A 16514-nucleotide genomic window follows, 5' to 3' on the forward strand; every position below is an offset into this window, starting at 1 on the left:
ATGTTCAGCATGTTAGAGTGATGAAGAGTAGAGACAGGAAGGATGTTCAGCATGTTAGTGATGAAGAGTAGAGACAGGAAGGATGTTCAGCATGTTAGTGATGAAGAGTAGAGACAGGAAGGATGTTCAGCATGTTAGAGTGATGAAGAGTAGAGACAGGAAGGATGTTCAGCATGTTAGTGATGAAGAGTAGAAACAGGAAGGATGTTCAGCATGTTAGTGATGAAGAGTAGAAACAGGAAGGATGTTCAGCATGTTAGTGATGAAGAGTAGAGACAGGAAGGATGTCCAGCATGTCAGAGTGATGAAGAGTAGAGACAGGAAGGATGTTCAGCATGTTAGAGTGATGAAGAGTAGAGACAGGAAGGATGTTCAGCATGTTAGAGTGATGAAGAGTAGAGACAGGAAGGATGTTCAGCATGTCAGAGTGATGAAGAGTAGAGACAGGAAGGATGTTCAGCATGTTAGAGTGATGAAGAGTAGAGACAGGAAGGATGTTCAGCATGTTAGAGTGATGAAGAGTAGAGACAGGAAGGATGTTCAGCATGTTAGAGTGATGAAGAGTAGAGACAGGAAGGATGTTCAGCATGTTAGTGATGAAGAGTAGAGACAGGAAGGATGTTCAGCATGTTAGTGATGAAGAGTAGAAACAGGAAGGATGTTCAGCATGTTAGTGATGAAGAGTAGAGACAGGAAGGATGTCCAGCATGTCAGAGTGATGAAGAGTAGAGACAGGAAGGATGTTCAGCATGTTAGAGTGATGAAGAGTAGAGACAGGAAGGATGTTCAGCATGTTAGAGTGATGAAGAGTAGAGACAGGAAGGATGTTCAGCATGTTAGAGTGATGAAGAGGAGAGACAGGAAGGATGTTCAGCATGTTAGAGTGATGAAGAGTAGAGACAGGAAGGATGTTCAGCATGTTAGTGATGAAGAGTAGAGACAGGAAGGATGTTCAGCATGTTAGAGTGATGAAGAGTAGAGACAGGAAGGATGTTCAGCATGTTAGAGTGATGAAGAGTAGAGACAGGAAGGATGTTCAGCGTGTTAGAGTGATGAAGAGGAGAGACAGGAAGGATGTTCAGCATGTTAGTGATGAAGAGTAGAGACAGGAAGGATGTTCAGCGTGTCAGAGTGATGAAGAGTAGAGACAGGAAGGATGTTCAGCGTGTCAGAGTGATGAAGAGTAGAGATGAAGGTGTTGACAGAGGCCAGTAGTGTTTATGAAGATGGAAGAAGTATTTAGAGGAATAAATGAATGAGGAAGATGAGAGAGATCAAAGGGGAGTCGAGGAACCTGTTGTGGACCAGGAAGTGATGAAGATCAGCATGAGTGAAGCTAGAAAGGTGATGAAGAGGATGAAGAATGGGAAGGCAGCTGGACCAGAGACATACCTGTGCAGGTGTGGAAGTGTCCGGGAGAGGAAGCTGCAGAGTTTAACGGGTTGTTGAATACAATCCTCGAGGAAGAAGATGAAGAGGAACGGAGGAGAAGAGTTCTGGTGTCCATTTTCTTTTTCTTTTTTTTGAACTTTATTCACAGAAAAAACAAACACAACGAAACAAGTACAAATAATAACAATAATAATAATAATAATAATAAAAAAAGCTACTACAAACAGTGTTCTGAGACCGGGCTACACAACATCAATGAGTTGCCATGGCAATAACTCAAAGTGAAGGCTGGTTTGTGACATTATTGAGAAAGTTCTTGATTAGATCCCATTTTCTTTCACAGACAGGTGTTTGTACCTGTAATTGTGCAGCCAATCGTTCCATAGAGTAAACTTGTCTTATCTTTTGTAGGTGGTTCCGGTTTCATCCAGCAGATTGTTGTAGTTTTCCTTGCAGTCATTAGCAAGAGACGGAGTGTAAATGTTTGATCCTGGGAGAAACTGTCTGGGAAAATGTCCAGCAAGAAACCAAAGGGTCCATTGAAAGATTGATTTTAAACACTGTTCTCAATGTAAATTGAACATTTTTCCAGAAGTTAAGAATAATGGGACAGTCCCAAAAGACGTGTGTTTGTCTCCCACAGGTCCAGTTTCTCCAGCATTTGTCGCTTGTGCTACATTTGATGAGGAAAGATTTTAAAGGTGTTGTGAAGAATCTCATTTTCATCTTCCAATCAAATTCTTTCCAAACCTGACTACCCACCCCCCTGTGACAGCCAGAACAAATACTTTGCCAAACCTCGTCTAATGTGACATTTAACTCCAATTCCCATTGTTGTTTAATATGTTGAGTATTGTCCATGATATCAATCAGCAGCTGTTGGTAAATCAATGACACTTTTATTTCATTACTCCACCCTTTTCAACCAGATTTATAAAATGTTTCTCTATGTTTGTTGGTTCTCTTAAAATCTCTTCCCAGTCAGAATGTTTTGTGATATAGCTTCTTATCTGCAGGTACATGTACAAATCACTTGATGGCAAATTAAATTTACTTCCTAGTTGGGCAAAAGTTTTAAATACATTTCCTTCAAACAATTGATTCACTGTGATGAGCCCCCTCTCAGCCCGTCTCCCAAATCCGCCCTCTGATAAAGAAGGGAGAAACTCAATGTTTCTATTTATAGCCATCGCTCGGGATAAGACAGCCTTCCCCTTCAGCTGTTTTTGAGTCTTGTTCCATATCTGTAATGTTTGTTTAACCCATAAATTTGATATGTTTATTTTTTTCTGAGATTGCGGGCTCAGAAATGGAAGACTGGAAAGGGGAATCCCCGACAATGAATTCTTCTCCATAGACACCCACCGTGTTTCTGGGTCACAAATAATCCATGATGCTATTGCTTTTATTTGGGCTGCCCAATAATACAGTTTAAGATTAGGTAATCTTAGGCCCCCATTTTCCTTGCTAGACATTAAAACTTTCAGGCGTATTCTTGGTCTTTTGTTCTGCCAAATAAATTTTAACATCAATTTATCCAGTAACTTAAAAAACTTGGAGTATCGCCCCCTCCAGCTGGTGGCGCCCTAGGCAACCGCCTAGTTCGCCTATGCCTAGAGTCGGCTCTGGTTCTACACTCAGAGCAAATAATGAGGGAGACAGAACTTCCCCCTGTCTAGTACGCGTCCCAGTGGAAAGAAATTTGAGCAATAGCCATTTACCCTCACTCGTGATTTTGGGTTTTTATAAAAGGTTTGAACCCACTTAATAAAATTATTGTTGAAACCCATATGTCTCAGTGTCTGTTGGAGGAATCCCCAGTCCACCCGATCAAACGCCTTCTCAGCGTCCAAACTAAGAAGCATTGATGGGGGGCTCCTTCCCTGCGCCTCTGTTTGAAGGTTTAATGCCCTTCGAACATTATCAGATCCCTGTCTGTTAGTAATAAAACCTGTTTGATCAGGCTTAACAAGCGTTCTTATAACTTTTTGTATTCTGTTTGCAATGATGGCAGTAAGTATTTTGAGATCAACACAGAGGAGGCTGATGGGGCGGTAAGACATACATAGAGTTGGGTCCTTGCCTTCTTTGTGAATAACACTAATAATAGCTTCAGACCATGACTGAGGAGGATCACCCTCTGCCAAAGCATAATTATAAACTTTATCCAAAAGTGGCGTAAATTCCTTCTCAAACATTTTGTAGTATTCTCCTGGAAGACCATCCACTCCTGGAGCTTTATTATTTTTAAGTTTTAAAATGCTATTTTTTATTTCTTCTCTAGTGATTGGACCCGTTGAGAGATCAGCTTCCTCTTCAGTCAGTTTGGTGAGCTCTATAGAGTTGAGACGTTTCTCAGTATTTTCTTTTTTATTTGGACAGCTTTCTTCTGTATATAATTCCTGGTAGTAAGTAGCAAATGATTTTGCGATATTCTCGGGTTGAAGTAAAATGTCCCCTGTGCTTGGACACTTGATTTTGTGAACCACTCTACTTGATTGTAGTTTTCGCAGTTGAAATGCTCCATTGCCCTGTTCATAGTACTTTTGATTTGTGAATCGAAGCTGCCTTTCTGCTTTATAGGTTAATAAATCATTTAATTTTTGCCTACTTACTTTCAACTCATTTAATATAACATTATTTTGTAGTCTTTGGTATTCTTTTTCCAACTTTCTAATTTTGTTTTCCAATATATTCGAATATTTCCCCTCAGGACGCTCTTGGCTCCCTCCCATAATATGGATGGAGATACTGTGTCATTATCATTAAATTCAATATACTCTGTTATACCTCTTTTAATTTCTTGTTGAACGCTTTCATTATTTAATATAGATACATTAGCTCTCCGATATTTAAAGTTATTATTTTTACTCAACTTTAGTTTCAAACAGACTGGAGCGACCCCCCCGGATGAAGCGGTTGAAGATGGATGGATAGATGAATGGAGGAACAGTAGAGCTACAAGGAAGAGACGTAAAGAAGGGAGAGGACTTCAGGTACCTCGGGTCAACAGAGCAGAGTGATGGAGAGAATGTGGAAAGGAGGTGAAGAATCGTGTGCAGGCAGGCTGGAACGGGGGGAGGACAGTATCAGGTGTGCTCTGTGATAGGACGAAGGGACAGGTCTACAAGACAGTGGTGAGGACAGCCATGATGGACGGCTTAGAGACAGTGGTGAGGACAGCCATGATGGACGGCTTAGAGACAGTGGTGAGGACAGCCATGATGGACGGCTGAGAGACAGTGGTGAGGACAGCCATGATGGACGGCTGAGAGACAGTGGTGAGGACAGCCATGATGGACGGCTCAGAGACAGTGGTGAGGACAGCCATGATGGACGGCTCAGAGACAGTGGTGAGGACAGCCATGATGGACGGCTTAGAGACAGTGGTGAGGACAGCCATGATGGACGGCTCAGAGACAGTGGTGAGGACAGCCATGATGGACGGCTTAGAGACAGTGGTGAGGACAGCCATGATGGACGGCTCAGAGACAGTGGTGAGGACAGCCATGATGAACGGCTTAGAGACAGTGGTGAGGACAGCCATGATGGACGGCTTAGAGACAGTGGTGAGGACAGCCATGATGGACGGCTGTCTCTGAGGAAAAGACAGGAGGCGGAGCTAGAAGTGGAGGAGATGAAGATGCTGAGGTTCTCCTTGGTAGAGACCAGGTTGGACAGGATTAGTAATGAGACAATAAGAGGGACAGTGAAGGTTAGACGTTTTGGAGACAAGGTCAGAGAGACCAGACTTTGATGGTTTGGACATGTCCAGAGGAGAGACAGGGACTATATCGGTAGAAGGATGCTGAGGATGGAACTGCAGGGAACAGGACTAGAGGACGACCCAGGAGAAGATACATGGACGTAGTGAGGGAGGACATGAGAGTGGCTGGTGTTGGGGAGGACGATGCAAAGGACAGGGTGAAGTGGAGACCGCTGGTTTGTGTACAGTAGTAGTCGTCAGTGATTTCAAGCAGACAAATTTGTCGAATCGAATTCAGTCAAAGGTATGAAGGTATAAGTACTTCACACCCTAAACATTGTACAAACTGGACTCTTAAATGTGATTATAATTCTTAACCTTTGTCACTGCCCTTAAAGCGATTCCTCACCGAGGAAGCGTTGGAGAATGAAGAACAAGTTAAGAATAGCAAGTTAAGAATAACAAGTTAAGAATAACAAGTTATTCATTCTATTCATTTGTATTAATTTCCTTGTGTTTTCAGATTTGTCTGGTTTATCAAGTCAGGGATCACCTCGTCACTCGTCTTTAGTCCTTTAAAGAAGCTTCGTGTGACCGTCCAGTCCCTAATAATGTCCCTCATGTGACGCCGTCCAGTCCCTAATAATGTCCCTCATGTGATGCCGTCCAGTCCCTAATAATGTCCCTCATGTGACGCCGTCCAGTCCCTAATAATGTCCCTCATGTGATGCCGTCCAGTCCCTAATAATGTCCCTCATGTGACGCCGTCCAGTCCCTAATAATGTCCCTCATGTGACGCCGTCCATCCCTAATAATGTCCCTCATGTGATGCCGTCCATCCCTAATAATGTCCCTCATGTGATGCCGTCCATCCCTAATAATGTCCCTCATGTGATGCCGTCCATCCCTAATAATGTCCCTCATGTGATGCCGTCCATCCCTAATAATGTCCCTCATGTGATGCCGTCCATCCCTAATAATGTCCCTCATGTGATGCCGTCCATCCCTAATAATGTCCCTCATGTGATGCCGTCCATCCCTAATAATGTCCCTCATGTGATGCCGTCCATCCCTAATAATGTCCCTCATGTGATGCCATCCATCCCTAATAATGTCCCTCATGTGATGCCGTCCATCCCTAATAATGTCCCTCATGTGATGCCGTCCATCCCTAATAATGTCCCTCATGTGATGCCGTTCATCCCTAATAATGTCCCTCATGTGACGCCGTCCATCCCTAATAATGTCCCTCATGTGATGCCGTCCATCCCTAATAATGTCCCTCATGTGATGCCGTCCATCCCTAATAATGTCCCTCATGTGATGCCGTCCATCCCTAATAATGTCCCTCATGTGATGCCGTCCATCCCTAATAATGTCCCTCATGTGATGCCGTCCATCCCTAATAATGTCCCTCATGTGACGCCGTCCAGTCCCTAATAATGTCCCTCATGTGACGCCGTCCAGTCCCTAATAATGTCCCTCATGTGACGCCGTCCAGTCCCTAATAATGTCCCTCATGTGACGCCGTCCAGTCCCTAATAATGTCCCTCATGTGACGCCGTCCAGCCCCTAATAATGTCCCTCATGTGACGCCGTCCAGTCCCTAATAATGTCCCTCATGTGACGCCGCCCAGCCCCTAATAATGTCCCTCATGTGACGCCGTCCAGTCCCTAATAATGTCCCTCATGTGACGCCGTCCAGTCCCTAATAATGTCCCTCATGTGACGCCGTCCAGTCCCTAATAATGTCCCTCATGTGACGCCGTCCAGTCCCTAATAATGTCCCTCATGTGACGCCGTCCAGTCCCTAATAATGTCCCTCATGTGACGCCGTCCAGTCCCTAATAATGTCCCTCATGTGACGCCGTCCAGCCCCTAATAATGTCCCTCATGTGACGCCGTCCAGTCCCTAATAATGTCCCTCATGTGATGCCGTCCAGCCCCTAATAATGTCCCTCATGTGACGCCGTCCAGTCCCTAATAATGTCCCTCATGTGACGCCGTCCAGTCCCTAATAATGTCCCTCATGTGACGCCGTCCAGTCCCTAATAATGTCCCTCATGCGACGCCGTCCAGTCCCTAATAATGTCCCTCATGCGACGCCGTCCAGTCCCTAATAATGTCCCTCATGCGACGCCGTCCAGCCCCTAATAATGTCCCTCATGCGACGCCGTCCAGTCCCTAATAATGTCCCTCATGTGACGCCGTCCAGTCCCTAATAATGTCCCTCATGTGACGCCGTCCAGTCCCTAATAATGTCCCTCATGTGATGCCGTCCAGTCCCTAATAATGTCCCTCATGTGACGCCGTCCAGTCCCTACTAATGTCCCTCGTGTGACGCCGTCCAGTCCCTAATAATGTCCCTCGTGTGACGCCGTCCAGTCCCTAATAATGTCCCTCATGTGACGCCGTCCAGTCCCTAATAATGTCCCTCGTGTGACGCCGTCCAGTCCCTAATAATGTCCCTCGTGTGACGCCGTCCAGTCCCTAATAATGTCCCTCATGTGACGCCGTCCAGTCCCTAATAATGTCCCTCATGTGACGCCGTCCAGTCCCTAATAATGTCCCTCGTGTGACGCCGTCCAGTCCCTAATAATGTCCCTCATGTGACGCCGTCCGTCCACCTCCTCGTAGACAAACGACCTCAATCATCTGTCAGCAGCAGCTTTATACACCTTGCGGGTCACATTTGTGCTGGAGCCTATTCCAGCTGACTACAAGAGGGGCACACCCCGGACACGTCGCCAGCGCATTGTCGGGCTACAGACAGACAGACACTCACCTGGAGTGATCAATACGCACAAATTGCATTTTTTGGAGGTGTAAGGAAACGGGAGAACCTGGAGGAAAACAGACGGCGCAGAAGGAACCAGCGCTACCACTAATCCCATAAAATCCACCCCTGGAACCTGGAATCACGCTGGTGTTATCGGTTTCTTTCCTTCAGGACCACATCCCACCTCTACACATGATCAACCTTCGACATTCAGTCATTCTTGATAACAATATAAAGGTATGCTAGCTCCGGCATGTACATGACTACCGGCTTTGTGTTTGATGTCCAGAGAACAAAAGTCAAGGACTAAAACACAAGCTTCAGTTCCCTCTTCTGAAACTTTATTAGAAGTGGTGTCATGCTTAATCTTCCTCCTCCTCCTCTTCATCCTGGTTGATCTGGAAGTAGCGCAGCTCGTAGCTCTCCTTGGTGTTGGCCACAACCCGCAACCAGTCCCTGAGGTTGTTCTTCTTCAGGTACTTCTTGGTGAGGTACTTCAAATACCTGAGAGACAAGATGAACGTCAACCTGATTACCCCCTCCTACAGGACTAACACGGGTAAATCATCTTTTTACAATACTGCCCCCCAAGGGTGGAACTGTTTGACTCCTGCCCTCAAAACATGCACCTCTTTGGCCTCCTTCAAAACGGCCCTAAAAATACACCTTTCAGGGGGACAGAAACGGAGATAGTCATCACGACTCTCTCCAGATCAACCCCCCCCCCCTTTTTGTCCACCTACGTTGCACATATTAATTGCCTTAGTAATTTATTGTAATTTATGTAATTTATTTATTGTCATTCATTGTCATTTTGCATCGGCGGTGTAAAATCATTTTATTTTTGTTTTTCTAATGTTACTTTGCATCAATTGAGTTATTGAATATTGGTTTTATTTTTATTGGTATTGTTAATTGTCGATGATTTATGTACGAAGGACTTTCAACGGAAACAAGACCGCAAGGGCTTTTTAGAAATGCTCCTCTTAGACAGGATGTTTGACTGTACTTGTACTGTAATACATGCTACTGTGTGACTGTACTTGTACTGTAATACATGCTACTGTGTGACTGTACTTGTACTGTAATACATGCTACTGTGTGACTGTACTTGTACTGTAATACATGCTACTGTGTGACTGTACTTGTACTGTAATACATGCTACTGTGTGACTGTACTTGTACTGTAATACATGCTACTGTTTGACTGTACTTGTACTGTAATACATGCTACTGTGTGACTGTACTTGTACTGTAATACATGCTACTGTGTGACTGTATTTGTACTGTAATACATGCTACTGTGTGACTGTACTTGTACTGTAATACATGCTACTGCGTGACTGTACTTGTACTGTAATACATGCTACTGTTTGACTGTACTTGTACTGTAATACATGCTACTGTGTGACTGTACTTGTACTGTAATACATGCTACTGTGTGACTGTACTTGTACTGTAGTACATGCTACTGTTTGACTGTACTTGTACTGTAATACATGCTACTGTGTGACTGTACTTGTACTCTAACATTCTATCTAATAAATATATTCATCATCATCATCAGAGCTTCATCAAAAAGTTTATGCAGTTACCTTCCGTTCCCCCCGAATCTTAATTAGAGTTTCGGTTTGGAATCTTTATCTTCTTGGAATACAAATGGCTCAAATGTCAGAGACAAGTCTGATAACATGAAATCATTATCCAATAGTATTAATCAAACTCAATTATAGACCTTCTTTAATTTGTTTTGAGGTGCATAGTTGGAGTTCTTTGGTTAATCCACCCGGGATGATGATGATGATAAACTAGCTTGCTAGTTAGCCCGTTAGCGCATTAGCTAGCTTCACTCCGGTTTAGACCGTATCGGTGAGATCGGCGCGCACGGAGTCGCCGATCGCAGGAGCCGAGTTGCTGCAGGTCTTCTTCTTGCTTCCTCCTCTTCCTCCACTGATTCATTAACGCTGGATTCTCTCGCTGCTGCTCTATTCTCGTGTTCTGCTGCGGGACCGACAGCCTCGAGTTGAAACTACGCTTCGTCAGCACGCCATAATACTATGGTGAAGGACAGCACCGGTACGTATCACTCCGCGAGGCTCCTGACTATAATACTATGGTGAAGGACAGCACCGGTACGTATCACTCCGCGAGGCTCCTGACTATAATACTATGTTGAAGGACAGCACCGGTACGTATCACTCCGCGAGGCTCCTGACTCTCATACTATGTTGAAGGACAGCATCGGTACGTATCACTCCACGAGGCTCCTGACTATAATACTATGGTGAAGGACAGCACCGGTACGTATCACTCCGCGAGGCTCCTGACTCTCATACTATGTTGAAGGACAGCACCGGTACGTATCACTCCGCGAGGCTCCTGACTCTCATACTATGTTGAAGGACAGCATCGGTACGTATCACTCCACGAGGCTCCTGACTATAATACTATGGTGAAGGACAGCACCGATACGTATCACTCCGTGAGGCTCCTGACTATAATACTATGGTGAAGGACAGCACCGGTACGTATCACTCCGCGAGGCTCCTGACTATAATACTATGTTGAAGGACAGCACCGGTACGTATCACTCCGCGTGGCTCCTGACTATAATACTATGTTGAAGGACAGCACCGGTACGTATCACAGGCAGCAGAGGGGAGTTATAACCAGGCAGCAGAGGAGAGTTATAACCAGGCAGCAGAGGAGTTATAACCAGGCAGCAGAGGGGAGTCATAACCAGGCAGCCGAGGAGTTATAACCAGGCAGCAGAGGGGAGTTATAACCAGGCAGCAGAGGGTTGTTATAACCAGGCAGCAGAGGAGTTATAACCAGGCAGCAGAGGAGTTATAACCAGGCAGCAGAGGGGAGTTATAACCAGGCAGCCGAGGAGTTATAACCAGGCAGCAGAGGAGTTATAACCAGGCAGCAGAGGAGTTATAACCAGGCAGCAGAGGGGAGTTATAACCAGGCAGCCGAGGAGTTATAACCAGGCAGCAGAGGAGTTATAACCAGGCAGCAGAGGAGTTATAACCAGGCAGCAGAGGAGTTATAACCAGGCAGCAGAGGGGAGTTATAACCAGGCAGCAGAGGGTTGTTATAACCAGGCAGCAGAGGAGTTATAACCAGGCAGCAGAGGAGTTATAACCAGGCAGCAGAGGAGAGTTATAACCAGGCAGCAGAGGAGAGTTATAACCAGGCAGCAGAGGAGAGTTATAACCAGGCAGCCGAGGAGTTATAACCAGGCAGCAGAGGAGTTATAACCAGGCAGCAGAGGGGAGTTATAACCAGGCAGCAGAGGAGAGTTATAACCAGGCAGCCGAGGAGTTATAACCAGGCAGCAGAGGAGTTATAACCAGGCAGCAGAGGAGAGTTATAACCAGGCAGCAGAGGAGAGTTATAACCAGGCAGCAGAGGAGTTATAACCAGGCAGCAGAGGAGAGTTATAACCAGGCAGCAGAGGAGTTATAACCAGGCAGCAGAGGAGAGTTATAACCAGGCAGCAGAGGAGAGTTATAACCAGGCAGCAGAGGAGTTATAACCAGGCAGCAGAGGAGAGTTATAACCAGGCAGCAGAGGAGAGTTATAACCAGGCAGCAGAGGAGAGTTATAACCAGGCAGCAGAGGAGTTATAACCAGGCAGCAGAGGAGTTATAACCAGGCAGCAGAGGAGAGTTATAACCAGGCAGCAGAGGAGAGTTATAACCAGGCAGCAGAGGAGAGTTATAACCAGGCAGCCGAGGAGTTATAACCAGGCAGCAGAGGAGTTATAACCAGGCAGCAGAGGGGAGTTATAACCAGGCAGCAGAGGAGAGTTATAACCAGGCAGCCGAGGAGTTATAACCAGGCAGCAGAGGAGAGTTATAACCAGGCAGCAGAGGAGTTATAACCAGGCAGCAGAGGAGAGTTATAACCAGGCAGCAGAGGAGTTATAACCAGGCAGCAGAGGAGAGTTATAACCAGGCAGCAGAGGAGAGTTATAACCAGGCAGCAGAGGAGTTATAACCAGGCAGCAGAGGAGAGTTATAACCAGGCAGCAGAGGAGTTATAACCAGGCAGCAGAGGAGAGTTATAACCAGGCAGCAGAGGAGAGTTATAACCAGGCAGCAGAGGAGAGTTATAACCAGGCAGCAGAGGAGAGTTGTAACCAGGCAGCAGAGGAGAGTTATAACCAGGCAGCAGAGGAGAGTTATAACCAGGCAGCAGAGGAGAGTTATAACCAGGCAGCAGAGGAGAGTTATAACCAGGCAGCAGAGGAGAGTTATAACCAGGCAGCAGAGGAGTTATAACCAGGCAGCAGAGGAGTTATAACCAGGCAGCAGAGGCTCTCAGGCGGTAGGTTTTGTGTCCCACACACTGATTTATAGATGCACATTATAAGTTATTGCTAGTTACGTGAACACGTTTAAATATCGTGCCCCACACCTTACATTTATTCTGGTAAGTGTTGAATTGTGTTTTGTACCTCTTCGAGAAAGGAACTTCAGAGTTGACTCCAATCTTACTCTTGCTCCTTTCAATGGACACCACCCCCCCACCGAGGCCCCCACCGAGGCCCCCAGCCTTGCCATTCACCTTGATGCGCTCCTGGAGGAACTGCTCCTGATCATCAGAGGGAAACACCGGATTATATCAGTAAGCAGCGCAGCCAGTGGCCTGGTCACACAGATACTTATATACACTCGCATATAAATACACACTTACGAACTTGGCAGCATCCATGATGCCGTCCTCTACAGGATGAGTGCAGTCCAAGGTGAACTTCAGCTGCTTCTTTCTCTTCCCACCTTGCTTCCTCACCATCTGCTTTTTCTTGCAGTTCAACACAAGCAGCATCAAAGCGTGAAGTCGGAAGTCGTTCGTGAATAGCGCTTTTGTTTAGATCTTATAATACAACGCCTCATCTCCAAAGTTCGTTTCTGACCCTTTAGCTACGGTTAGCATTATCGTTAGCACAGCGTGGTATCAGCCACGCTGTAAACAAAGCTCAACAAAATATCTAAAAACACACAAAGCACCAACTTCAAGATAAACGAACAGTATATATTTATATCGGTGAATATCTCCACTGTAAACCGCGTATTTGATGGTTGTACTACTCACAATCGGAGCCATGCCTGACGCTGAGCAAAAAGGAAGGAGCAAAAGCTGCGCAGGAAATATAATACCCGGTCGCAACATCGATCGAATCGATTTATCTGAAATCGATTGAGGTATATATGATGTGTCCTACCATTGCTCAGTCCTCCACATTCAGACAATTCGGCTGCAACACTATAAATTCGCGTCCTCGGCCTGATCCCAGACCTGCATGTAGCAGCCTGATCCCAGACCCCTGATCCCAGACCTGCATGTAGCAGCCTGATCCCAGACCCCTGATCCCAGACCTGCATGTAGCAGCCTGATCACAGACCCCTGATCCCAGACCTGCATGTAGCAGCCTGATCCCAGACCCCTGATCCCAGACCCCTGATCCCAGACTCCTGATCCCAGACCTGCATGGAGCAGCCTGATCCCAGACCTGCATGTAGCAGCCTGATCCCAGACCCCCTGATCCCAGACCTACATGTAGCAGCCTGATCCCAGACCTGCATGTAGCAGCCTGATCCCAGACCCCTGATCCCAGACCCCTGATCCCAGACTCCTGATCCCAGACCTGCATGTAGCAGCCTGATCCCAGACCTGCATGTAGCAGCCTGATCCCAGACCCCCTGATCCCAGACCTACATGTAGCAGCCTGATCCCAGACCTGCATGTAGCAGCCTGATCCCAGACCCCTGATCCCAGACCCCTGATCCCAGACTCCTGATCCCAGACCTGCACGGAGCAGCCTGATCACAGACCCCCGATCCCAGACCCCTGATCCCAGACCTGCATGGAGCAGCCTGATCCCAGACCCCTGATCCCAGACCCCTGATCCCAGACCTGCATGGAGCAGCCTGATCCCAGACCCCTGATCCCAGACCTGCATGTAGCAGCCTGATCCCAGAACCCTGATCCCAGACCTGCATGTAGCAGCCTGATCCCAGACCCCTGATCCCAGACCTGCATGTAGCAGCCTGATCCCAGACCCCTGATCCCAGACCTACATGTAGCAGCCTGATCCCAGACCCCTGATCCCAGACCTGCATGTAGCAGCCTGATCCCAGAACCCTGATCCCAGACCCCTGATCCCAGACTCCTGATCCCAGACCTGCATGGAGCAGCCTGATCACAGACCCCCGATCCCAGACTCCTGATCCCAGACCTGCATGGAGCAGCCTGATCCCAGACCCCTGATCCCAGACCTGCATGGAGCAGCCTGATCCCAGACCCCTGATCCCAGACTCCTGATGCCAGACCTGCATGGAGCAGCCTGATCCCAGAACCCTGATCCCAGACCTGCATGTAGCAGCCTGATCCCAGACCCCTGATCCCAGACTCCTGATGCCAGACCTGCATGGAGCAGCCTGATCCCAGAACCCTGATCCCAGACCTGCATGTAGCAGCCTGATCCCAGACCCCTGATCCCAGACCTGCATGTAGCAGCCTGATCCCAGACCCCTGATCCCAGACCTGCATGTAGCAGCCTGATCCCAGACCCCTGATCCCAGACCTACATGTAGCAGCCTGATCCCAGACCCCTGATCCCAGACCTGCATGAAGCAGCCTGATCCCAGACCTGCATGGAGCAGCCTGATCCCAGACCCCTGATCCCAGACACCTGATCCCAGACCTGCATGGAGCAGCCTGATCCCAGACCCCTGATCCCAGACCTGCAGGTAGCAGCCTGATCCCAGACCCCTGATCCCAGACCTGCATGTAGCAGCCTGATCCCAGACCCCTGATCCCAGACCCCTGATCCCAGACTCCTGATCCCAGACCTGCATGGAGCAGCCTGATCCCAGACCCCCGATCCCAGACTCCTGATCCCAGACCTGCATGTAGCAGCCTGATCCCAGACCCCTGATCCCAGACCTGCATGTAGCAGCCTGATCCCAGAACCCTGATCCCAGACCTGCATGTAGCAGCCTGATCCCAGACCCCTGATCCCAGACCTGCATGTAGCAGCCTGATCCCAGACCCCTGATCCCAGACCTGCATGTAGCAGCCTGATCCCAGACCCCTGATCCCAGACCTACATGTAGCAGCCTGATCCCAGACCCCTGATCCCAGACCTGCATGTAGCAGCCTGATCCCAGACCCCTGATCCCAGACCTGCATGTAGCAGCCTGATCCCAGACCCCTGATCCCAGACCTGCATGTAGCAGCCTGATCCCAGACCCCTGATCCCAGACCCCTGATCCCAGACCTGCATGTAGCAGCCTGATCCCAGACCCCTGATCCCAGACCTGCATGGAGCAGCCTGATCCCAGACCCCTCATCCCAGACCTGCATGTAGCAGCCTGATCCCAGACCCCTGATCCCAGACCTGCATGTAGCAGCCTGATCCCAGACCCCTGATCCCAGACCTGCATGTAGCAGCCTGATCCCAGAACCCTGATCCCAGACCTGCATGTAGCAGCCTGATCCCAGACCCCTAATCCCAGACCTGCATGTAGCAGCCTGATCCCAGACCCCTGATCCCAGACCTGCATGTAGCAGCCTGATCCCAGACCCCTAATCCCAGACCTGCATGTAGCAGCCTGATCCCAGACCCCTGATCCCAGACCTGCATGAAGCAGCCTGATCCCAGACCCCTGATCCCAGACACCTGATCCCAGACCTGCATGGAGCAGCCTGATCCCAGACCCCTGATCCCAGACCTGCAGGTAGCAGCCTGATCCCAGACCCCTGATCCCAGACTCCTGATCCCAGACCTGCATGGAGCAGCCGGATCCCAGACCCCTGATCCCAGACTCCTGATCCCAGACCTGCAGGTAGCAGCCTGATCCCAGACCCCTGATCCCAGACCTGCATGTAGCAGCCTGATCCCAGACCCCTGATCCCAGACCTGCATGTAGCAGCCTGATCCCAGACCCCTGATCCCAGACCTGCATGTAGCAGCCTGATCCCAGACCCCTGATCCCAGACTCCTGATCCCAGACCTGCATGGAGCAGCCTGATCCCAGACCCCTGATCCCAGACTCCTGATCCCAGACCTGCATGGAGCAGCCTGATCCCAGACCCCTGATCCCAGACCTGCATGTAGCAGCCTGATCCCAGACCCCTGATCCCAGACCTGCATGTAGCAGCCTGATCCCAGACCCCTGATCCCAGACCCCTGATCCCAGACTCCTGATCCCAGACCTGCATGAAGCAGCCTGATCCCCGACCCCTGATCCCAGACCCCTGATCCCAGACCTGCATGTAGCAGCCTGATCCCCGACCCCTGATCCCAGAACCCTGATCCCAGACCTGCATGGAGCAGCCTGATCCCAGACCCCTGATCCCAGACACCTGATCCCAGACCTGCATGGAGCAGCCTGATCCCAGACCCCTGATCCCAGACCTGCAGGTAGCAGCCTGATCCCAGACCCCTGATCCCAGACCTGCATGGAGCAGCCTGATCCCAGACCCCTGATCCCAGACCTGCATGTAGCAGCCTGATCCCAGACCCCCTGATCCCAGACTTACATGTAGCAGCCTGGTCCCAGACCCCTGATCCCAGACCTGCATGGAGCAGCCTGATCCCAGACCCCTGATCCCAGACCTGCA

The 16514-nt window shown here is 48.6% G+C and overlaps 1 protein-coding gene across 2 annotated transcripts; it reads right to left on the reverse strand.

Moving 5' to 3' along the window:
• Positions 1-8182: 8182 nt before the first annotated feature.
• On the reverse strand, positions 8183-13129 carry rpl22 (ribosomal protein L22). Of its 2 annotated transcripts, none has more exons than XM_068742436.1 (4): positions 13111-13129; positions 12582-12689; positions 12343-12479; positions 8183-8381 (listed from the first exon to the last, which is right to left on the reverse strand). In XM_068742436.1, the coding sequence occupies exons 1-4, from the start codon at positions 13111-13113 to the stop codon at positions 8240-8242; spliced, it is 390 nt and encodes a 129-aa protein (XP_068598537.1). In that variant the 5' UTR covers positions 13114-13129; the 3' UTR covers positions 8183-8239. The 2 variants fall into 2 exon arrangements, with proteins under 2 accessions (XP_068598537.1, XP_068598536.1); XM_068742435.1 differs by lacking the exon at positions 13111-13129 and adding an exon at positions 12981-13020.
• Between the last annotated feature and the right edge of the window lie 3385 nt (positions 13130-16514).

Source organism: Brachionichthys hirsutus, chromosome 8, assembly GCF_040956055.1.
Source record: "Brachionichthys hirsutus isolate HB-005 chromosome 8, CSIRO-AGI_Bhir_v1, whole genome shotgun sequence".
NCBI lineage: Eukaryota > Metazoa > Chordata > Actinopteri > Lophiiformes > Brachionichthyidae > Brachionichthys > Brachionichthys hirsutus.